General features: G+C 41.5%; 2 protein-coding genes across 3 annotated transcripts; both read right to left on the reverse strand.

Moving 5' to 3' along the window:
- Positions 1-8,606: 8,606 nt before the first annotated feature.
- On the reverse strand, positions 8,607-13,027 carry LOC133890828 (uncharacterized). Its single transcript, XM_062331412.1, has 6 exons — positions 12,544-13,027; positions 11,722-11,881; positions 10,975-11,151; positions 10,815-10,898; positions 9,426-9,507; positions 8,607-9,290 (listed from the first exon to the last, which is right to left on the reverse strand). The coding sequence occupies exons 1-6, from the start codon at positions 12,924-12,926 to the stop codon at positions 8,854-8,856; spliced, it is 1,323 nt and encodes a 440-aa protein (XP_062187396.1). The 5' UTR covers positions 12,927-13,027; the 3' UTR covers positions 8,607-8,853.
- A 1,154-nt stretch (positions 13,028-14,181) lies between these two features.
- LOC133891319 (ylmG homolog protein 1-1, chloroplastic-like) lies at positions 14,182-18,927 on the reverse strand. 2 transcript variants are annotated; one of them, XM_062332037.1, is made up of 2 exons: positions 18,294-18,927; positions 14,182-14,627 (listed from the first exon to the last, which is right to left on the reverse strand). In XM_062332037.1, the coding sequence occupies exon 1, from the start codon at positions 18,828-18,830 to the stop codon at positions 18,312-18,314; it is 519 nt and encodes a 172-aa protein (XP_062188021.1). In that variant the 5' UTR covers positions 18,831-18,927; the 3' UTR covers positions 14,182-14,627; positions 18,294-18,311. The 2 variants fall into 2 exon arrangements, with proteins under 2 accessions (XP_062188021.1, XP_062188020.1); XM_062332036.1 differs by having other exon boundaries at positions 14,182-14,575; positions 18,294-18,926.
- Between the last annotated feature and the right edge of the window lie 6,426 nt (positions 18,928-25,353).

The following is a 25,353-nucleotide window of genomic DNA, read 5'->3' on the forward strand; positions in this document are numbered from 1 at the left end:
TTGGCTAATAAAAGTTCCATCTTTGAGTTGCTTGATTTGAAGTACAAGAAAGAAACTCAATTCACCAATCACAGACATTTCGAATTCCTTAGACATCATTTCTCCAAATTCTTCAAAAAATCCTTGTTAGTAGTTCCAAAAATGATGTCATCAATATAAATTTAACAAACAAAGAAATCATTGCCAATAGATTTAGTGAACAAGGTAGTATCAACTTTCCTAATTTTGAAGCTTTTAGAAACAAGAAAATCTCTAAGTCTCTCATACCATGCACGTGGAGCTTGTTTAAGGATATAGAGAGCTTTAAAGAGTTTATATATATGATTTGGCTTTTTAGGATCTTTAAAACCGGGAGGTTGTTCAACAAAGACAAGTTCACTAATTTTACCATTCAAAAATGCACTTTTTACATCCATTTGATATAACTTAATGTTATAAGATGAAGCAAAAGCAAGCGAGATTTTAATAGCCTCAAGTCTAGCTACGGGAGTAAAAGTTTCACCAAAATCCAAACCTTCGACTTGAGTATATCCTTGTGCAACCAATCTTGCTTGGTTCCTTACAACAATTCCATCTTCATCTTGCTTATTTTGAAAAACTCATTTTGTGCCAATAACATTATGATCTCTTGGTCTTTCCACCAATTCCCATACATCATTGCGGGTGAAATTATTTAACTCTTCATGCATTGCATTTACCCAATCCGGATCATTTAGTGATTTTTCTACATGATTAGGTTCAATAGAAGATACAAAAGAATAGTATTCACAAAATGAAGCAATACAAGAATGAGCTTGAACACCCTTACTAAGATCACCAACAATTTGATCAATGGGATGGTCCTTGACAATGGTATGATAAACTCTTGGATGAGCTATTGGTTCTTGTGATGGATTTTATGAAGTGGTAGCTTATTGTACATGATCATCCATATCTTTCACATTTTGAGTTTGAGCTTGATCATTTGTAGTGGAAGAAGAACGAATAGCTTGAATAGAGATAGATGGATCATCCTCTAGTTCATCTTCCTCTTTTGCCTTGATGTCACTTATTGACATATTTTTTATAGCACTTCTCAAGCCTTCATTACCTACATCATCCAAATTTTCTTGCTCTTCTTGAGAGCTATTAGTCTCATCAAACTCAACATCATGTGTCTCTTCAACCAAACCGGAATTTTAGTTGTAGACACGATAAGCTTTACTATTGGAAGAATAACCAAGTAAGAAATCTTCATCATATTTTCTTTGGAATTTTGATAAACATGTACCTTTCTTGAGAATATAGCATTTGCATCCAAATACCCAAAAATATGAAATGTTTGGCTTTCTTCCAATAAGAAGTTCATATGGAGTTCTTTTCAAAAGACGATGACAATATAATCTATTTGATGAATGGCAGGCGGTATTAATAGCTTCAGCCCAAAAATTGTCCGAAACATTATATTCCAAAAGCATTGATCTTGTCATATAAATAAGAGTTCGATTCTTCCTTTCTACTACTTCATTTTGCTTCGGAGTGTATTTGGCCGAGAATTCATGCCCTTTTCATCACAAAAGTCCTCAACCTTTGTGTTCTTGAATTCGGAGCCATTGTCACTTCTTACTTTCTTGATCTTGAAATCAAATTTATTTTCAGCCCTTTTAGCAAAGCTTTTGAAGGTGTTAAATACAATAGTCTTATCATGTAAAAAGAATACCCAAGTAAATCTTGAAAACTCATCAACAATAACAAGACAATAGTTATTACCTCCAATACTTACATATGTAGTAGGACCAAATAAATCCATGTGTAATAATTCTAAAGGTCTTGAAGTTGATATGGAACTCTTGTATGGATGTGAATTTCCCACTTACTTTCCAGCTTGACAAGCACTACATAACTTGTCCTTCTCAAATTTCACATCTTTCAATCCAATTACAAGATCATGCTTCAACAAACGGTTTAGTTGATTCATACTAACATGACCAAGCCTTCTATACCAAAGCCATCATTTTGAAGTCTTCGTGAACAAGCATGTGCTAAGGCTTGCATCATTAGAAGAAAAATTAACTAGATAAAGATTACCATATATAAAGCCTTTGAAAATAATATTATTGTCCTTTATGCTAGATATGATCACATCATTTGGAGAAAAAGTGCATGTAAGATCAAGATCACATAATTGAGCAACGGATAACAAATTGAAATTTAAGTATTCAACTAGTAAGACATTTGAGATAAACAAATCATTTGAGATAGCAATTTTACCTAATCCTTTTACCTTTCCTTTGATATTGTCTCCAAATATGATTTTGTCATATTACAATCCATTATTGCTCATAGAAGTGAACATCCTTTGATTTCTGGTTATGTGTTAAGTGCATCCACTATCTAGCACCCAATGTCTCCCATTGAACTTGTAGTTTACGTACAAAACAAAGTTAAGCTCTTTTAGGTACCCAAACTTGTTTGGATCCTTAGATGTTAGTCACCAAGGTTTTAGCTTTTTATCACCAATTATAAAAGTGCCAATAAATCTAGGTTTAACAATACCATTAGAGCATTTCTTAAGGACATAGCATGAATCAAAAGATACATATGAATTATCCTTGGTATTTTTGTAATCCTTCTCAATATGCCTGGTTTTCTTGCACCGCGTGCAATAACCGCTACCTTTCACAAAAGTAGTTTTGTGATGAATGAATGTCTTCTTACCCTTCTTGGGAACATACCCAAGGCCTTCTTTCTTGATGGAGAATCTTTGACTATCCAAAACTTGTCTAATTTTAGACTCTCCAATATAGCATCTTGCAAGATCATTTGTTAGCTTTTTAACTTTTTATTTCAACATGATATTTTCATCAATAATCAAGACATTATTGCAAGATACATCTTTAGTGAAGTAAACACAACATTATGCAAGGTAGAAGAACTAATATGAGATAAATTAGATACATCATCAAGAATATTGCAAGATATACTCATATCTACTTTTGATTTGTTGGTTTCATGAGCAGTAAGAGAGTTATGAGCTTCCTTAAGCATCTCGTGAGTTTCTTTTAGACCCTCATGAGCCGTCTTTAGCTCCTCATAGAAATCTTGAAGAGAAGTGTGTCTCTTTTTCAATTCCTTAAATTTGCTCTTTCTTTGCTCATGAAATCATCAAAACCTTTTATTAGCTCAACTAGATCATCATATGAATATTCATCTTCATCATTTAATACCTTAGAGTCACCCTTTGCCATAATAAAATGAGGTGTGGAGAAGAGTGAATGTGCTTCCTTGATGGCTACACTGGCAAGACCCTTTTGAGATGGCTTCTCATCATTGGAGTCAGAGCTTGAGCTTGCATCCGAATCCCACTCAACATAGCATGCTTGACCATCTTTCTTTTTCTTGTAGAGTACTTCTTGAAAACTTTCTTGCCTTCACTCTCCTTCTTTTTCTTAGAATGTTTTTCTTCCTTGTTCTTGCAATTTGTGGCAATATGGTCTTTTTCACCACATTCAAAATATCTTCTTTCTTCGAAGGGATTTCCTTTTGAAGATTCTCCCTTCTTACTATATCCACCTTGATATCTCTTCTTCTTCATAAATATTTTGAACTTTCTCACAAAGAGAGCCATCTCTTCATCATCCTCATCATCATCATCACTCTCTTCATGATCATCTTTGCCTTTTGATGCTTGAGCCTTAAATGCGATATTCTTCTTCTTAGCATCACTAGCATCATCATCATGAAGATCCTCTTGTGACTTCTTGAAAATGTCATAAGTGAGAATTTCACTCAAGATTTGTATTGGAGTTGTCTCCTTCAAGTTGGTCCTCATATTTGTTAGGCAAAGCTCTAAGAAACTTATGAGAAAAATCAACCTTGGAAACATCCATGCCAAGCTCCTTGAGTTCATTTATTATGTTGTTCAAACGATTGAATATTTCTTCAATGCTTTCGTTTGGTAACATAGTAAATTTCTCAAGTTACCCTTTGTAAACAAAAAGCTTGGCATCCTTAACCATGGTTGAACCTTCATGAATCTCTTTAAGCCTTTCTCAAACTTTATGAGTAGTCTCAAGCTTGCAAATACGATTGAACTCATTAAGATGTAAAGCACTATAAAGAACATTCATAGCTTGAGCATTAGCAAGAGAATTGGAAACATCCATGCCAAGCTCCTTGAGTTCATTTATTATGTTGTTCGAACGATTGAATATTTCTTCAATGCTTTTGTTTGGTAACATAGTAAATTTCTCAAGTTACCCTTTGTAAACAAAAAGCTTGGCATCCTTAACCATGGTTGAACCTTCATGAATCTCTTTAAGCCTTTCCCAAATTTTATGAGTAGTCTCAAGCTTGCAAATGCGATTGAACTCATTAAGATGTAAAGCACTATAAAGAACATTCATAGCTTGAACTCATCAACATCGGTAAGATTAATGGGATCAAGAATTACATAATCCTTATCCATAATATCCTAAAGCTTACCGCCCATAGCCTTAAGATATACGGTCATTCTAGCCTTCCAATAGGCGTAGTTTGACCCCTCAAAGAACATAGCTTTCCCCACATTGATATGAACGTCACTAGCCATAATCCTACTCCGGGATGATTAAATCCGCAACAAAAGGAGTCCTAGGCTCTGATACCACTTGTAGGATCAAGGATATCGACTAGAGGGGGGTGAATAGGCGGTTTTAAAAACTAATTGCTAACCGACCAAGAAATTAAGTAGAGAATTAAGTAGAAAAACTAAGAGCTAAGTTGAGGTTTGCAAACCTAGGGTGACATGAAACTTGACCTTAAGCTGAAAATGAATAAGAACTACTCAAAACCTCGATTCCACTAGCTAAGCACTTTATCACTAGCTAAGCACTTTACCACTCCGGCAAGGCGTGCTCAAACCTCTCACAATCACCACCATAGCTCCTTCACAATCTTCCTTGAAGGGCTCGACGGTGCCATAACCTCCAAGAAGTCTAGGTGACGGCAACCTCCAAGAGTAATAAGTTGATGATGCTTGCTTGAAGGATCACGAGTGCCTAATTGCTCAAACTCTTTAAAATTATGCACTAGTTGCTCTCAACCTCTCAAAGATGCAATCACCGAGTTAATGGAGAGGGAGAGTAAAGGCAAGAGCTCAAGGTGTTGTATTTATATGCTAGGGTCAAGGGATACATCAATGAACCAGCCATGCCCTTATTTATACCCCTCCACGCAAAAACTAACCGTTACTGTCATTCTGACAGTTCTACGCAAGTGACGGTCAGACCGCAGAACCATTGACGGTCAGACCGCCCCCGTACAACGGCTACAGACAATGTTGAAATTAATTCTGACACAGCCAGGCGGTCAGACCGCCATCCTTCTCAATCAGACCGGCACAACCTTAGCGGTCAAACTGGCGGACCCTGCATTCAGACCGTAGGACCCAAAACTCTCTGTATGATTCTCGGTCAGACCGGCACACCCTTCGGTCAGACCGAGACTTGGTTTTACTCAGTGTTTTGAGAAGATTTTATACAGCGGTCAAACCACCACTCTCAAAAGAGTAAGATTGTTCTAGTTTTTATACAGTGGTTAGACCGCCGCCTGGAACGGTCAGACCACCAACACATAGAAGCTCCCAAGAGCAGTCTTTTCGATGGATTATCTCAAACTATAATTTTCAACTCTATATGAAATGCAAGTTTGAGCAATTTGGCACCACAAAAACCTTAAGTAACCACACATCAACCCTTCTTAATAGTACGGCACTTATCCTATCAATCCGGTCAATTTTTCTTCTCTAATCTTTGTTGACCGGGAAAAGAAAAATGCCCTACAATTATACCTTTGCCTTGAGCTAGCCATTATTCATGTTTTCCACTCATGCAACTTCTAGCTCTGCAACATCTTTGTGACTAACCTTTTTATAACTTATTCAAACATATTAGTCTACAAAAGACATATTGACATTAATTACCAAAACACGAATTAGGGACCTAGATGCTTCACTAAGCACTCATCTATCTCTCCTTTAAAACCCTAGCACAAGGCTCTCATATAGATGGCTCAAGAGGTGGGCTTCCCAACCAGCCATATCCCTCTATTTATAGCCTAGGAAACTTGACCCTCCAAGTTTCCTTGACTGTTCCCAAATACCCCTCTCTTATAGTACATTCCTACCTACCACCGATGGTATTTTGGTTTATTTTCTCCTATATCCATCAGACGACTGTGGTGCCTTCACGACTTAGCTTCGCCTCAATGCAAGCTTCACGATGATGCCACGTGCACTCCATTTGCCCGTGGTTTTGTAACCAAACCGGAAAACCGACTCGCACGCTTCTTAAGGCATGACTCACAACTGCTTGCTTTGACCTCAAGCAAGTCTTCCGATGTTAACGCGTGTCCTCTGTATTTCAATCTTAACCACCGGCAAGTCTCTCCCGCTCCTGATCCTTGGGACAGCCTTGTCACTTTCACCGGCATCCCTAAGGGTGGCAATTTCCCCCGTCGGGTCGGGTCGGGGCCTTAACTCGGGTCAGGTTTGGATCTGTTTTTTCACATGTGGGTGTCACCCAAAACTCGAAACCCTGCCCGCCCATCCCCGCTCGCCCACCCCGCCCCGACCCGCTGTCGTCACACTACTGGGTTTCGGGTTGCCCCGTCGGGTTTCGGGTCCTCGTCGGGGCTGGGGGCAAGGGTGGTTTTGCACCCGATATTGATTTCGAGTTCGGGTCGGGTTTGGCGAGTTGGGTTTCGGGTTCGGGTCCATTCCAGCAAAACCCGACGGGGGCAGACCCGTTACCATCCCTAGGCATCCCCTTCGCTTGACTTTATCAACATGCCGCCTTCATCAACCTTCATCTCTTGCCTTACTTGACCTCCATGTGTACTGCTAAGATCATCTTTGACTCCGTCCGGTCTCCTTAATCGTCCAGCACTAAACACTTCGCTTAGACCGGATCACCCGTCGTCGACCGCCAAGTTGCATCCATCACCTGCACACCATGAGACTAGCAAACATGCATCTCCAGAACCATATAACATCATCGCATGTTAGTCCAAATCCAAATCATGTTGAAAAAGATCAAACGTAATAAGAATGTGAACACCGGATGGTGCGGTGTTCACACCGGTACAACACCGGACCATCCAGTGAGTACAACTCCACTGGAACCTGGTTTGCATTCCTCTATGAAAAATTAGTCTGGTGATCATAAAATCCCAACACCGGACAATCCTGTGAACACCTCAACATTTGCCTTGAAACTGAAAAGCTCCGGTGATACTCTCTGGTGTTCACACGCCCATCACCAGACCATCCGGTGAGTACATCATCACTGGAACTTAGTTTTTCAACCTCTCTGGAAATCTTTGTCCGGTGAAGCCTCCAGTGATCACCCGTGCACACACTAGACCATCCAGTGAAGCTACTACACCAGACTTTCACATTTGCACCTTCTCTGAAACAATTAGTCCGGTGCTCACTCTCACCCACACCGGACCTTCCGGTAAATGAATTTTTCTCTGCATCTACGCTGAAAAGCTCTGGTGCTCACATCCCGTGAGGTCAAAAACCCTCACACCAGATTATCCGGTGAGTGTAAGCTTCTTGCACCGAGACAATGATATAAACTCTAATTCTTTTCAACTTTGGTTAGACAAAATCAATAATACAGTATATAATACATATACTGACCAACAAAAGCCACACAACGTCAATCACTCATCACATAAGATAAATCAAGATACATCTCAGCTTATTTCTTAATTTTTCTTGTATTGTACGTGAGGGGACCAAAAAGGAAGAAGAGCTTGCAGATGTGGCATGCCCTTGTGGGATCTCGAGGGTAGGAGCGAGAGGGAAGAGGCACCTCTCTCTCTGTTGTCGGGCTTAAATATATTTGAGAATTGGCACGTTAGAGACAAATCGATGATTTTGTTTACTAAAAGCAGGTATTTAAATTATTTTATATTATCTATAAACTCTAAATTCCATATAAATATCGAAGCTGAAGATATTTAAATTATTTTACTTTTCTACAAATTCTAAATCTCATATGGAGATCTGTCCAACATAGCTTATACCTTGGGCAAGAGCATGAAGTGGTTACAAATAGTAGTGATTTGTGGAGGCAGAGACCTTCCTCGCGGTGAGGAGATCGAAGTGGAGGATTTGGCTTGGTGGGCCATGGGCGTGGAATCCTGGAACTAGGGATTTAGGACAAGGAGAACATAACTTTGATTGGTTCAGCTATATATATTACTAATGAATCACCAAGGTTGGGAGGAGTAAATTCCCATGGTCAGCTGCACCGAAATTCAGTTGTTTATTACCAGGGGTAATTAAGTAAACCTTCGTTACATCCGTAAACCAAGAGTTGTAAGGTACGAAGAAAGAGCAAATGGGTTTCGTTTTAAATATGATACGGTTGAGCAACCAAGGTCACTCCAACTAATGTCATGCTAGTCTTCATTGAAGAAAATGTCCACGAATCGGCTCCGTTTTCTGTTCGTTCCTGGGCAGCGTAATCACGGTGATGTCGGGAATTACGAAAAGTGACCTGAGTACCTGACGGCATAGGAATTTTTCTCAAAAATAGATTTGAACGTAGAAAGCCGAGGCCGAAAAACATGCAACATAGTAGTAAAATCTTTTAATAACCTCTTGGATCTTCAGATACATTATCCAGCAGCGATTCCGATACCACGGAATCTGTTATGGCAACACGCACGTGAACTACTTACTGCATAAACGCGCGATCCAAAATTACGCACTGTAATTACCTTCCTCTCGTCGAACCACATCCATTTCTTATTATGTTTCGCCTGTACGGTTACAGCTACCGGCTCGATGCCTTCTGCGGAGGCTGAAAGGTGCCCATGGCATCATTTCGTTGCCTGCCTTCTTGCTGCTCCAAGCAACAGGACCTTCCCAACCAGGCCCGTGTTGAGCACACAGACCGCGGCCACTGCGCCACCAACCATCACCCATTTCCAGTCGAAACCGTGTTGAACTGCCCTGGAGCCATCATCCACATCGCTGATTTTATCTGCGCTGCAGAGTTCTTGATCCAAGGGACCATGTGAACCAGCAATAGATATCTTGGTGGTCGCTCGGGCCATGATGGCGCTGTGCGACAGGGTGTCTTCTGTTTCTCTCATTTGCTGATATGCTCTAAATCCGGACTGCAGCTTCTTTACAGCGCCCCACATGCCATGCCGGACGCCAACCTTGGCAACATCTTTTGGTATGCCCATATCCTCATGGTGGACCAAAGTTACTTCACATGCAGATTGCTGGCCACCTTGTTTGGGCGATGGAACTGCATTTCGCAAACAGATAATACGAATAAAGTGTCAAGGTTTGAGCTTTTGCATTCATGCATCATTGAAACTTTGCGATGTTCAGAATGAACACAGTTCAAGATACCATAATGATAGTAAGAAAAAAGAGTTACCAGCTCTAATACGCCAACTTGAGAAGTACAACTCCACACGCCTTGGTTTTTCCTTCTTGGGCAAAGGTGGATAAGGAACGCCCTGCAAATGGAGGTTATTGAGCACTCACAAGTCAAAACCAATATATATGCCCTTACATTCTAGCAAAAAATTTCTACAGACAGCAGTACTAGCATATTGAAATACCATGTGAACCTTATCCTGATCAGGGATTTCAATTTTGTTTTACAATTTTTTCCGTTCACCGGTGAAAAGACCAAAATTCACGAAATTTTGCCGAAACTTCAGTCATTTTTCATCCTCTGCTTTGTGGGTCTCACATGTCAGTGAAAGAAATTCTAGAATTAGATATTTCTTGTTCCCCTTCGAAATTCATGAAATTTCACCGAAATTTTAATCTCTGATCCTGATTACGCAAGCATGGTAGATAAGGAGGCACTTGGCTCTATGTGTGGAGAGCAAAGGTTCGATTCCCCAGCACAATGTGTATGAGAATTTTCCAACAATAGCTAAACATAAAGATGTATCTCATTTGTCAGTATGTTGGTTCAATCTTGACTCACATCAGTTACATCTTCTATGTCTTCAAATACTATAGGGTATGTGCTCCAATCAGCTACTCCCAAAAGTAGTTTTTTTCTTCTGAAAGAACTACTCTCAAAAGTAGATGACCCAGTGAAATGTTTTCTTCATGTGATACAAACCCATCTCTTGTTTCCTAAAAGTCTAGCACGTACCAATCAACAAAAGAGCATAGCTATTAAGGTATGTCCATCTCCTCATAGACCTAAAAACCTCATAAACTGATATCTCACAAAACATGCTGATGAAATTATGGAAGCAGTTTAGTTATAAAAGATGCTGAAATGTAATAACTTCAACAAACATCATGCTGGCAGATCATAAAATGGTTTACTATCTTAATAGCTAGGGCAAAGATGATTACTGTTTTGTGGATGGAAAAAAAGAAAATCAGAAAAATCATGACAACTATGACCCTAGGAAAGAAAGCATTTATATTGGGTCTAGGTCAATTACAAAGCTGCTGCTGAAAACTTTCTAAGGTCAAACTTTCTAAGCCTAGATATATTAAATAGAGAGTAAATAAACTTTTGGAGAAAAAAAGGGGCTTAGGGAAAGGAACATAAATTTAACGCAATAGGTGTGAAGTTATAAGTAAAGACAGGAAAATAGAAAGAAGGGGATACCAAAACATCATTTTTGTCATTAATAAAATTACATGCATCTTTTTTTAGATAATGGAGGAACATTTTTCTCTAACATGCAGGAGAGTTGCGTATCATTGCATTAAGAAGAAGAGATAATAGAGGAACATAACATTACATGAGTGAAAGTATCTATCCAGAAAAGCTCTGTCGTACATATACCTTTGTAACACAATAGTAAGTCTTCCCAGATTCCCATATGCGCCCTCCAAAGATGTATTCACGATCACTGCAAAAGAATGGGAACTGGAAAACAAACAACATGTTGGAATTGTGAAGTTCAACATGAAGGTACACAAGGCGCAACAGAACCTGGTCATACCTTTTTTATCCAGTGAACAATCGTGGTTCCATTCTGAGGGAACTCATCCAAAGTTTTAGAGTACGCGAGCATGGGATCCCACTTTAGACGAAAATCACCATCCCAGAAGAAATCTCTAACCAGTTCAGGAGTAGCATCCTCAAAAATAGTGCGGCTGCAATACATTATAGGTCCCACCTAAAGACATTTAAGAATAAACTCAGTAGATGTATATGAAGAGAACATGATAAAAACATTTAGTCATGATACAGATTTTACTGCAATTATCTAATTTTTTATTTCAAATTATGTAGATTCAGTAACAAAAAAAGGTGATCAAATTATGTAGTCTCGGAATTTTTGTTTGTGTTCAAAAGCTAACATGCCAACTCTCATTTCTACTTCTTTGTTAATCTATAGTTTTACAATATGCTATGTTCTTCATATGCTTTTCTTTCAAATTACATAGATTCAGTAAAGAAAAAGCTAGAATCTAACAGAGGATAATAAACAGACACACCGTACGTATAATGCTGCAGCCCTATGAACTGATAATATTACCATGAAGGAAAAAGGACATGATTGGATTTTCAAAAATTAAAATCCTGATCCTTCGTCTATTTAATTTAACACCCAGAGTTATTCTTTGCATTTTGACACTAATATGTTTATACACCACCTCTCATTCATGGTCCCTATAACTTTTTATGATCTCCTATATTCTTAGCATTGGTTTCCCTTTTTACAACCCCACTGCTAAAAACAAACCTCAGGTTCACGCCGCCAGGCCTTGTAGGTCATGTTGGAAGTTGTGCGCTCCATTAAATGCTGCCATGTTGTATCCCCACTCTCCTTGTTATCTAAAAGTTGCAGGAGATGCTCTAGGTCCTTCTCAGTGACAATATCATGCTCGCACTCAAAAATTGTCCTGCCATTCATGGAAAATAAGGAACTTAACAAATAGTTCATTGCAGAAAGCTACATTAGAAATTTAGAATCAATTTTAGAAGATGGGACCTTGTGGTGCATTCATATGTCGAAAGCACAAGTTGAGTGTCTGTGCTATTTGCATCTACAATAACAACAGAAAAATGAACTAACAAAGGCCAGGCCATGATCAATCCCAAACAACAGGCAAGGTTATGTTGCAATCAATCCATTGTGCAATCTGTACGAATCTACCAATCATCAAAATCCCACATACAAAGCAGGCAAGATTTCACGGATCCAATAAATCTACACATGGTATCACTTAGCCGCTATGCACTCTCAGATCATCAAACACCTCAAATTTTTACCATCATGTCATCAATTCGATATGCACTCCAGTTCAATCTCACTCTGCCGACTCTATCACTCCATCATCAATTCAGCTGACAATTTCTCATAAGAAATGATCAAATATCCTAACCCACGTCTGACATTCATCACCGCAGATTGAATTGCAAAAGCATTCAATTCAGTTCCGAACTGAAGAGCACGCCTTGTCTCCAACAGACACCCTTAACAAGGCAAATGCCACATTTCCACCACCTACCCCGCCAACCCACAGCAATAGCCAATAGACAGATTCAACCCCTACACCCTCACCTGCCATCGGCGCAAGCGCCAGCGTTCCCGGCGACGTCAGAGGCAGCCGAATCCTCAGGGGAGACTTTGTCCTGGTGCTTGCCTCTGCAGCGGCGGAAGGCGGAGGAGAGCAGCCTGGGCGCGACGGAGCAGGCGGAGAGCGCGGTGCAGGCGAGCCAGAGCCTCCGCGCGCCGAGCCCAGGGGGCACCCAGAGGATGCGGAGGCGGCTGCGGAGGCCGAGGAAGAGCAGCCCCGTCCAGCGCGGGCGCCAGGACCAGCCGACGACGAGCCCGATCATGACCGCCGCCCAGATCGGCACCGCGCAGAGCAGCACGTCAACCGCCATCTCCGCCACCGCGGGGCGCCGCAGCAGCGCCACCGCCTCCTCGCACCACCCCGCCATTGCTGCTAGGGCTCCAAGCTCCCTCCCTCTCTCTCTTCTCGATTTTTTTCTAATTTATTTTTCCACGCAAAAATGGAGAGGGGAAGAGGAAAGAAACGAGACGAAAGGTGAGGGGGACTCGTTTTTGGAGGAGGTGCCGGTGACTCTGAGCTGTGGGGCACGGGTTCTGGGTCCCACATGTCATCAGCGTCGGAAGGGGAAGTTTGGTGAGGAGGGCCCACGTGTCAGTCAGGGGGAGGGGGCTGAGGGCCGGGCGGTATATGCCGCGGGACATACGGTTGCGAGGCATCCGCTGTGGATTAAGCGATCAGTTAATGCGCGGGGTTTACGAGGGTACCGCTGCTGACGTGGCGAGGGTGCTTTGGTCCCGGTCGGTCCTGACTCCATGACTAACTGTTCCTTCTGCAGTGCAACTGTGCAAATGCACCCCTCCGTTTGCAATATTGGTGCTTTTTTTCTTTGGGACGTTTGCAATATTTGTGTTTTGGAAACTTGGAAGGCTGTTTCTCGCAAGGTCTGTTCAGTAAGAAACCAGTAAAGTTTCAGTAATGGCAGGCGTATCGTCAAGAGTAGGTGGTCGTCGAACAGGGATATGATATGTGTTGCCTTTTCTCAACGATTTTCTACCAAGTATTCATTTCTCGCCTTACATTCGGAGCGAACCCGGTGACATGGTTTTTTCTTTTCTTTTTTTAAAGCCGGGGCAAACATCTACAGTGTCACCTCTACTGCCATGGAGGGCAGTGAAAGAACCCAACATTCATAAAATGTCAGTTTCGGATTGCCAGGGGGCATAGAAGTAATCCAGTTAGACGGTTGCCTGCATTTTCTAAAGGGAACAGCAGGACCACTACAGTTTTTTAACCCCAGGACGGCAACAGCTAATAGCATGCTTAAAATATGGATGCAGCTGTTCAAGTATGACTCAGACAAAGCTGTACTGTGAGAGATCATGAGCCTCAACTCCCAACCACAACATGTGATTCAGGCACAACACATTTATTAATGTCAAAAGGAAGATAAGAGACTCGTGAAAAAGGAAAATAAAAAATCGCACAAAAAATGGACAGAACATGGGCCCGTGGCTGGTTTAGTTGGGTGGGATGCCGGATGAGTTGTCAACACAGAACTCTCACGGAATCGCGGCAAAGCGTATTCTGGAGAACTGATTTTCTTATGAGCTCGCTCCTACAATTCGGATAAGGTAAGATAAAATCTTATAGAAATTAGTTTCGACCAAATAAACCATGCCAAATTCCTTCAATCCAAAAGGGGTCTTCACGCTTAAGATCCAATTCTCTGGATCACGTAAAAAAGGCATGCAAACTACACTGTCAAATTGTATGGTAGAGAGACTGGATGGGTTACAGAACAAAACTGCATATGACAATATGCAGATAGCACATATACTACTACCGTAATCATTGAATACCGTAAATGGAAGAAGTTTTAGCAAGGAAGCTACACTTGTCTACAGACATGGCGAAATAATTCATAATGCACTATCTTCATGATAACTATAGTGAGCTTGCAACTCTAACCCATTCAACCACCACTTTGTGTCATGGTAGGATTCGGCAGCACCTCTCTTTGACATTTAATGACCAAAATAGCCTATGCTCGACATACCAGCCACCATCCTCCAATCCCTACAACATCATTCCACGATGTAAATACAGATGACAACATGGATCTTATTTTCTGCAAGATAAATAAAACACCTCAATGGACTCAGACTTTGGGCAAAACTGGCAAAAGAATTGCGAAATTTTCTATGGCTTGGGTACAAAAAATACTTGGGTTATACCCAGTGCCGGAGCCAGCGGAGGCTCAAGGGGGGTGCTGATCTCCTTCATCCCAAAAAATTTCAAACAAGGGGTGCTGATCCTCTCCTTCTTCTTCCATCTCCTCTTACATCATCTTCTCTCTAAAGAAGCTATATGAGAAGTTGTAAGCTGGCAGGGGGTGCTGCAGCACTCCCAGCACCCCTCCTGGATCCGCCCCTGGTTATACCGTATTAGTACAAACAGTCTTAGGTCTTCACAGATATTCACCAAAAGAATACCCCAGTCCTATTTGAACCCCTACTATTGGGATATGGGGGTAATTCAGGCTCTTGTACAACAACAACAACAACAAAGCCTTTGTCCCAAGCAAGTCGGGGTAGGCTAGAGATGAAACCCACAAGATCCAACTAAAAAGACCTATCTTTTATGAGGAAAAATATTCTATAAGACCTATCTTTTAGACTATCTTCATCACTGTATTCATTGATCATGCAAATGGTTGGGAATAGGACAATACTGTATTTGATTTTTAATCAACAACACAAATACAAAACAAGTACTAATCATAAAGATCAACACATCCAGTAAACATATCAGTTGCCCCGACTGCAGTAGAAATCCAACTGTTACTTGTCCACGAGAATTTAAGGTGCATTAGGAATACTGAAAAGACCCCCAATCAAGAGCGCCATCAAGCATGCTTATGAAGAGTAAAATCGTGTTTTTTCGGCTGGCTGACTTGCACCTCTGGTCTACTTTACATACGAACTTGGATCACACCCATGGAAAGTAGCCAGACAACCACCACCGAATGGAAGATCAACAAAGGCAAGGTGAGTCATCAGAATCGACTGCAGCGCTGCCATGACGTATTGACGTCAATGGCGGACATGAATCTGTGGTGTTGCCACAGCACGCAACACCTCATACTCAGTGTTGGCCATCAAAGGGCAGCGGTAATCTTATTGGGATGGAAACAGGGAAGGTGTGTTAAGGGAAATTAAGCTTTAAATACCCCCACATGCCATGCTTTAGAGAGGGTCCAAGCTGATAGGACAAAGATCAGTTCTTACAGGATTCCTTCCTCATATACACTTCTACTGTCGACTCTCAATCCAGGAGGTCCTGCTTTATTCTAAATTATGGCCTTGCTTTATTCCAATGTTACCTGGACACAGACACGGGTGTCGGAATCCGACTTGGACTTGGGTGTCCGATTCGGCAAAGAAAATTTGGACACTCGAAATACAACTCGGAATCCGACACGGGTGTCGGAATCCGACTCGGATTCAGGGTGTCCGATTCGGCAAATAAATTTGGACACGGTTGTCCAGGTAACACTGCTTTATTCTAGATTCCTAATTAATGAAAAAAATTAGACCAACAAGCTGCTTATTTTATATCCACATTAATATGTATTCTCATCGCAAGTTCACAGTATCAACAAGGAATCATTCGATAACTTTCACCGATGCAATGCAGTTAGAGGGCAAAACAAACCAAGGGAAAATAGTGGAAACAATCTTATTTCACAATCACTCATAATATGGTCAAAAAGGGTAGTTATTGTTTCCCCTTTCTATCATAGTTATCTAAAAATGCATGTCCAAGGAAATCACATATATCATTGGTGGCTTGAACTTCCAATCCTGTTGCATTTTCGGACTCAGTACTAGTTAAGATGCCTCTTATAAGAAAATCTGCAAGCACATCAAAAACTCATTCATGCATTGATAAACCAGGATGAGATCTGACGGAAAAGATCATCCTAGCTATCTGCAACAGATGGGAATAGCCAATACGATGGTCCAGAGAGAATAATTGATAATGTCTCTATACACAAACCCCCTTTTAATGCACAATTAGTTAAGTATGTATTACACATTTAGCCTTTTAATCATAAAAAAAATTCCACATAACTACTATTCTCAATGTAACTAATCTCTTCACATTTGTATCTGCTACCTTAACTAACATCCAACAAATTTAGAAATTAGCTGTATTAGTCATAGTTGTTACAACGGCATGGCGAGACGCGGCGACCCACCACCTTCACAACTTTACATGTGGCGCTTGCTTGCTACTTATCCAAGGTTGCTATAGGGTTCTAGCATTTTTAATTGAGCCCAAAATGGCCACATTCTGCTGTCAAGACGAAGCCCATCAGCCATGGCATATTAGGCCCGGCCCAAAAGCCCATAGCAAATTAGGTTTTCTCACCCACAGTTACCCCGTTCCCCAGCGCCCCTCCATTTTCTCCTCGTCAACCGCCCCTCCCACTCCCCTCACGCCGCCGCTTCCCTCACGCCCCTCCTGCTCCCACTCCCTAGCACGCTGCCGCTGCCCTCGCGCCCCTCCTGTTCCCGCTCCCCAACGTGCCGCCATTGCCCTCGCGCCCCTCCCACCTGCCGGATCTGCCGCTCTCAACCGTCGAATCTGCAAGGAGGGCAGGCGGCAGCTCAATGGCGTGTGGCGCAGGGAGGACGGGTGGGTGGCGCGGTGGCGAACGAGCGCCTGGACGAGGAAGCGGGCAAACTCAGCGACGGCAGACGCCATACATGCCCGAGCTGCGGCGTCGCCGTGGCAAGGCACGATTCTCCGCCACGGCGATATGGTGACGCCATGACAACTATGGTATTAGTAGGAATTGCAACATGATTGCATGCACTATCAATCATACTTGAATCATGAACCCTATATCATCAATCATATGATTGCAAACTGTAAAAATGAATCATTCCTTGTCCTATTCGCTCAGGTCAGTGGACAGACGGACACTAAACTTGGAACGAACAACAATACTAGTAAAAAAGCCAGGTAGAAGCCTGAATTTTTTTTAACATATGGGATATCTATGTTCCCGCTTTCACTTCTAAAACAAGTTCAAAATTCAAAACTTCCGTTCGATACTATTATCCACTATTTCATTTCCTCAAATCACGAAACAAAAGGTATGACCAAGAATATATGTTGGTCATTTGGTGTCCACCAAACAGGATGAAGCTTCACTCAGTCAGTATTCCCTAACACTACAATATGCAAGTTGAATTATAATGAACGACATGATTAAAAGTATGATTGTTCACAAAAACAATAAAAAGTGTCACAACTCACAAGAGGTCACCAAACTCATTTGTAACCAGAAGACAAGTACTAATTGAACCTGGCAGCATATGTATATCAATGTGATTTATCATGCCTATTCTTCAAATGCATAGCATCGTATATCAAAGCTACTTTATATATGGCAAGCATGTGATTGGCCCAAATGAGCAAGATAATTTGTATGATCACCAGGAATCATGTGACATTTTCCTGAATATAACATTGAGAAACGCAATCTTTACTCAATTACAAGGTGCATTTGTGTTATAACATTGTGTGCCTAATTGGTGCCCCTTTGCAAATTAATAGCCATATCACAACATGATCAGCTCACTGTACATGCAAAATACTCCATGATGATATCAAAACCAACACAAACACTACAACGAGATTAATTACTCTAATTAAGGCTTCACCGCAACATTTATGCACTCATATGCATTTTTAATTATCAAAACAAGCAAGAGAGCAGTACCATTGCTGAAGGGAGTCATCACATGCGTGGCTGCGGGCGCAGGATCATAATGATGATGTCGATGGCCATGAACGCGACAAGCGGGCTGAGGTCGAGCTTGCGCCCAAACACCGGCGGCATGACCTCACGGCAGAGGGCGAGGAAGGGGTCGCAGAGGTCCCGCAGCGCGGAGAAGGGCTGGCGGTCCCAGGGGATGTTGGGGAACCACGAGAGCAGCACGCCGACGAGAAGCACCTCCCGGTAGACCCCCAGCCACCGCACCGCCGCCGACATCGCCGCTGCCACGGGCGCCCGCAGCGGCGCGAGGTTGACGCTCCGCAGGCCGACCTCCAGCGTCGAGAGCGGGGCAGCAAGAATCCCGCCCAACACCGACGTAGCTGCCTCCGCGGTGGCGCGCGGCGGCCGGGACGCGCGGAGGCCGCGGGGGAGGCGGGGCGAGGGGAAGGCTAGGGTTTTTGGGAGGACGCGGGTGCCGGGGCTCGGGAAGGCGCGGAGCAGAGGGGCCCGGGGGCAGGGAGCGGTAAGGAGGCCGTACATGTCGCCGCCTCTCCCGGCGGGTTCCAGAAGGTTCTAGAAGGGAGAGAATGAGGAGGGGGGGAAGGGGAAGGGGAAGGGGAAGACGAGGCGGAGGAGGGGTGGAAGAAAAGGATATGGTTTTGCTACGATTTAGCGTGGGCCCTACCTGTAAGGGGAACAAACTCGCGTAAAATGACGGGAAGGGTTTTCCTACCGTATATACGGTGGAATGTCCATCGCGTCTGTAACATTCAAAAACATGCAACAAAGGTGGAAAAAATAATAGGAGGCTGCAACATTTTATAAAACTAAAATTGCAACATCATCTTTTTTTCTTTCTGAATACATATTACTCCCTCCGATAAAAAATAATTACTATTTTAGACACGATATAGTCTCTAATATGTACATTAGACCACTATTTTCTACTATAATATATTTATAAAGTTAATAAATTTATGAGTTGTGAAAAAAAGTCGAGTCAAATCTACCTATATGATTTTTCCATGTTTCCAAACTAAGTATTTTAAAAGTCATTAATAGTCAAAGCTTGATTAGATCTTATCTAAAACGTCAAATATTTATGACCAGAGGTAGTACATCCTAACACAAGCATTATTATTGCTGAAGCTCTTAATTAGTATTATCTTTTTTTTATAGGAGATGGTCATCCATGCAACATTTATGTCGTATCCTTGTATGGCATGGTGTCTTTATAGAATGGTGATTGCAAGTACAACCGAACAAGGCAACAAAAGTATCATCTAGATTGGACTACATTAGAACATAGCTTTACAAGACTTGTCAGTTCATAGGCCATGCAAGTTTCTTTGATGCACGTTCACCTCAACTAGACACACTGCTCTTTGATGTACAATTGTCGAAGATCCTTCCTTATTGCAGCTACTACCGCCTCAGCACCAAAGGCCTCCTTTGAAGCTTGCATTGGGAGTGGAAGTTCCAGGTGTTCCAAGCAAATACAAACTAATTAACTTGTTCTTACACGGGACCGAAGAATGTATACTAAGAGATTATTAACGATTGGTGAATTACTTGCGCAACATATTAGTAATTGGAGTGTTAGGATGGATCATGACAACATCCACATCATATTGCCTTTGTTCAAAGATCCAGCCGTTGCTAACTGCTCAAAAGAAGTTCATGTATAACAAGTAAGTAATATATTTATTTACACCGAAATAGGGAAGAAGTAGGATTCGAGCAACGTAAAATACTTCAAGAAAATCAATCATGCCAATCTCTTGTGCACTTTCATTTCTCTTAATCTTATCCGTATGTATGCAAGGACATTGAAAATGTTAGTTGTTGGGAATCGGTGTGGCCCTAATACCGGATAAGTTGAGGACCTACACCTATGCTACACCAACTCACACGAGTCAATTAGCCATTTTTAATTGTTAGTTACTTAGTGCATTGGGTCCTTTCAACGGCAGAGCCTTCTTCTCACTTTCAGGTGTTAGAGCCTACCAACAGATAAAGCTAGATTCTGGATGACAGGGTCAACCTTCAAATAAAGCCCCTTGTGATCTTGGGTGACAGAGTCAACCTTCAAATGGATCACAAATTAGTATGCATTAAGTACTTAAAAGATACGGCTTACCGGGGAGACCAATTCAACTCATTTTTACACAACAACAACTTGATACAATACAAGATACACTCTTATTCTTAGTGGTTATCTCTACTGCTTACTCACTATCTAAGACTCACCATGATGCTCTTAGGCTCTAGATATATCATGGAAACCTTGACATGCTCATGTTATGGTGGCTCCTACTTGAAACTCTTATGTCATGGTACTTAGTATGTCTACTTAGCTTGGTGGATGAGGAGTGACACTTGTATATAGCCATAGGAATATTGTCATGTGACAACATTCTACACTTTCTCTATAAAATATCTAGCTCTATAAAATGCATTCATCCTTATCTATTTCTTAAATATTTTTCTCCATGGCAAATATCTTATTCTAGACTTTTCCTTTCTTTTTCCATGAAGCACGGAAAATCTATTCTTATGTGATCTCCAAATATTTATAGGGGATTCCAACAATTATGCATTGCGTATTTCAACAATAGTGAATACACTTATAAACAATCATGAGATGAGGCCAATGAACTGAAGAAACAATTTCTTATGAATAATAATATGTCCATTGCAGTACTTCACTAGTTCTTCAATATGATAAGCTTTTGGTTCAAAACCATGCATACTTCACTAGTTCTAATTGCAGGTTTTTTAATACATCTATGCTGGGATTGGTTACTAGTTCCAATTTGAAACTTTTTTTTAACTTGTGGGAATGTGTTCCTATTTATTGATAGACTTTTGGTTTACACAGCCGATTTGCAACAAATGCTTGTCTAAAAGCTTTTGTAACTAATTGTGTAGGTGATTTTGGTAATTTAATAGGAATTTAAGTTTTTTGATAATAGGTAGTTTAGAGTTTCGGGATTTGTTCAAAATACCTAATAATTGGATCCTAATAATGGGATTACTTTCTTACTTACTACTTTGTGTGCTTTTTTATTATTTCTTGGTGCAGTTGAAAAATCTTTATAATTCCCTCTTCTTACCCGATGCTATGGAAGGACCCACTCCCATTTCGACTCTTATACAAGCACCAACTATGATTGTTGCAGGATTTTTTCTTCTAGCTCGACTTCTTCCTCTTTTCATAAGTTTTTTGTGATAAGCCCAATAAACTAAATTAGTAAGACAAATAGGTCATCAAAACAACTATTTTAATCAACAAATTTTTCTTTATCACAATTAGAGGTTAATATGATGATCAACCACTATCATAATTAGAGTTTTGCATCCTCTTCTAGATAACCACTTGGATTAGAATTCAAGCTACATTAATGTCATTAATACGATGGCAAAATCCAAATAAAAATTTTATTAGTGCATGTGCTAAAATTGAACTTCGATGAAAGGTATGAAGTCCAATGACATTCATCAAATTATTATTGTAACAGCCCAAAGGGCTTAAGTATGTCATCAAGCATCATAAGTATCATTGGCATCATGCTTAATTATTTTGATGAATTATGAACATGCATTTTCAATTAAACATAATTTGTGAAAATCAATGTTAATTGGTGCATTGTTAAGCAACTCATAATATTGCTATACAACATAGGGTTGGAAACAATTTTAGAAATTAGTCCATGCAATATGAAGAATATAAATGAATTTTCCCAAATTTTTGGAGATGGTTTTGAAGGTATAAAAATTACCACAAGTTAGAAAAGGTGGCATTTTTGGAGAATTTTAGTTTGAAATTGGCTCATGCATTATGGGTTAAACTAGTTAAAATGGGTTCCACATGAGTTATAGTTTCACACAAAATTTGTTCTGTGAAATTTGAACCACAGGAAGACATCCAAATGAATTAGAAAATTGGTGGGGATATTTTTGCTTCGGTTGTCACTGTTAAGGGGGTCCCACCCGTCATCCCCTTCACCCTCACAGCCTCGCATCGCTGAAATTGTTGACTCGGGCGACCGGCCATGTAGCCGAACGAGTTGGGCAAGGCACCAGTGGCCAGAGGCATGGGTGTCGTCCTTATCCCTCCCCGGCCTCCTCTCCCTCTCCCTCGTTCCTCTCGTGCGTGCCCAGAGCAGAGGCGTGGCGCAGTCAAGCTCACCTCCGCCCCGACCAAGCCCCCGGAAGCTCAGGTGGAGCTTCATCGAGCCCTTCCCCACTGTATTGACGTATTTCCTCGTCGGATTGAGACTCGCTCTGTCATCTTCTTCGTCGTCGGCGCCTGTCTCCGCCCCTTCGTCATTGAGCCACCATCTCCGAGCCTCCTCCTCTCGAATCCGTTGCTCAGTAAGCCTCTGCGCGACCTCTTGAATCCTTTGTGCACGTCCATTTTTGTTTGGTGCGTCACCGATGCGCTCCTCCGCGGTGGCTGAGCTGTTGCCGCCTCCCCACGCACGCCGTCAGCCAAGCCGCCGCTGGGCCCATCAGCAGCTAGTCATGCCGTTGTGTTCGCCGTCATGCGTAGAAGCCGTAGGTGCCATTGGCTGGTCCATTTGGGCTGTCGTTCGCCGTCGGCATGCTCGGATCGGGCCGTCGTCATGTTGCTAGCGTCGTGCGCCGTCGCCACCGCTCTCCGGACCTCACCATCGACCACATGTGCCACCGGCAGGTTCCCCTTGGCGCGCTGATGCTTGTGCTACCCTCGGCTAGCCGGAGTCCGCCGCCGTTCGCCGCTGGCGAATCGCGCCAGCGCCGCCCGCCGTGGTCCGCCTTGGCGCGGTTCAATTTTGACCCAAGTCAAAGCACCCGGGCCCACTGTCAGTGACTGTGGCTAGCTCAGCTTGGGTGCAAAAGGATTCCAGGCTATTTTTAATTCGGATATTCCAGAAAATGTGAAATTGAATTTTGGTTCAACACATAGTTTGGCTGAAACGTGTAAAATACATAGAAAATTGTATATATCTCCAAAAATTATGAAACCAATTTTGTTAGGTTTATATGATCATTATCTACATGTTAAAAATACTGGGAGCTATGAAATGTATATTTAAATTGCATGGGTTAATAAAATAGGTTTGATCTTCATTAATCCATAATTAAATATTGGTAACTCCAAAATTGATGAAATAAATTTTGTAAATCTTATTAATTGATTCCCTACTCATTAAAAATAATCACCCTCATTTTAGATATGATTAAATTCCTATTTAGGGTTAATCTTTGTGTTAAGCTTAATTAATCTAGGAAATGATTAGATGTTTAACATTAATCCAAATTAAGAAAATCTTGAGGCTTTAAAACTCATGTAATGATGCATTGCATCTCCACCTTGTCATGCACTGTGGAGCATCCGTCATTGCATGTCATTCATGCTCATCATTACATGCGTTCTTCAGTAGTGAACGAAGAACCAGAACGTGACGCGAGTGTGATTGAGGGCGGCACCGAGGCACAGCACTTATGCGAGTTCTGTTCGTGAAGTATCGGGCAAACCTTGGAGCAGCAAGGTAAGCATCTAAGCATACTGCACCCTTTGTTCAATTTAAATGGAGTCTAAAATTGATAAATTATTATTTATGTATATTTGCATGTGTTGAGTCTAACGTTGGGCTGATGTGGGTAGAACCTATGTTGATGCATTATCTCTATCTTGACTTACTAATGAATCATTATCCTTGTAGCCTTGATGATATAGTTGTTGTCTAGCTTCAAGGTTTATTCGAAATGCTTACAATGCTTAGGTCCTCGGTAGAAGTCGAGCGACAGTGATGCCGTTGTTCGTGAGCTTAGGGCTTAATCACTATTTACAGATACAAAGATGAGGTTGAGATGAATGGTTGAGATGTGAGATTGAGACGAGATGTGAGCGGTGTTAGGGGTATCTTCTACCCAGGAGGAGTCCTCTGGGTAGTTCGGGAGAGGAGTCCGGATGCCATAAATCGCTTATATCGTTTAAGGTCGTTCGTCGATATAGTTAGCTCTAGCACTTTCCATACTCACTACATGCTGATCTAATGGTAAGGTAAGCCGATTATCATATGCTGTACCGACACTTGCCTTGCGACTCTATGACGCGTAAGAGAAAAAGAAAAGGAGAAGCAAGGTGGCGGGGAACCGGAGGTGTCCGGGACACGCTCGCGGTAACCCCGGTGTCATAGGGGCATTGCAAGTGGGTGGTTCTGGGTATAAGAAACGTTGACTCAAGTACCCCCTTGTATGTACTTTCGTGAGTAGCACAAGCCGAATGGTCCTCGAGTCGTGTGGGTAAAGTTGTACCCCTGTAAGATGTAAGAACAATTTGAATTGCCGCGCTCTCAATCATGAGCATGCTATTGTTTCATTTGTATCGGTCGTAAAGTTTACGAATGTGGGATAAGGTGATGGTATGATGGAATTGGTTGGTAATTTGTTGATGAGATACTATGGTTTCTATACATATATGTTCAAATTATGTTTTACAGGGTAGAAATGTAGTTGTTTTTGAGTTAAGTATAGATGTTCACACATATGTGTCTAGATTGCTTACCGTATATGTTTTACTTAACCTTGTGGACTACTCTTGCTAACAGCTCAATACATAATCCTTGGAGTCGAGCTATGTATATGTGCTCTATATGAATTAAGTCTTACGAGTACTTTCGTACTCATGCCTGCACTTTCAGGTTTTGCTGGTGAGGGTGATGCGGTGTTTGGCTACTGCATGCCCACCGATGCAGGTGGTGGGCAAGAGTAGTACATCCTACTCTGGTGAGGCGTAACTTTTGGGGTGGAGCCTAAGGGCATAAAACTCCACTCTCCTTTTGTTGTTATTAAGGTTTTAATTTTTCACTGCATAGTTTCTCTTTGTGTAAACTATTGCAAATGGTTGCATACTTAAGAACTTGTAATATAATTTTAATTACTCGCTCTTTCTTAAGCTATGTTGTGATGTACATGTTGAAAAGACATGTGTTCTGATCTTGGACACAAAATACGTACCGGGACTACCAGGATGGCATTCTGGTTAATCATTGAGGTGGTATTTATGAATGAT

The sequence above is a fragment of the Phragmites australis genome, chromosome 14, assembly GCF_958298935.1.
Source record: "Phragmites australis chromosome 14, lpPhrAust1.1, whole genome shotgun sequence".
Lineage (NCBI taxonomy): Eukaryota > Viridiplantae > Streptophyta > Magnoliopsida > Poales > Poaceae > Phragmites > Phragmites australis.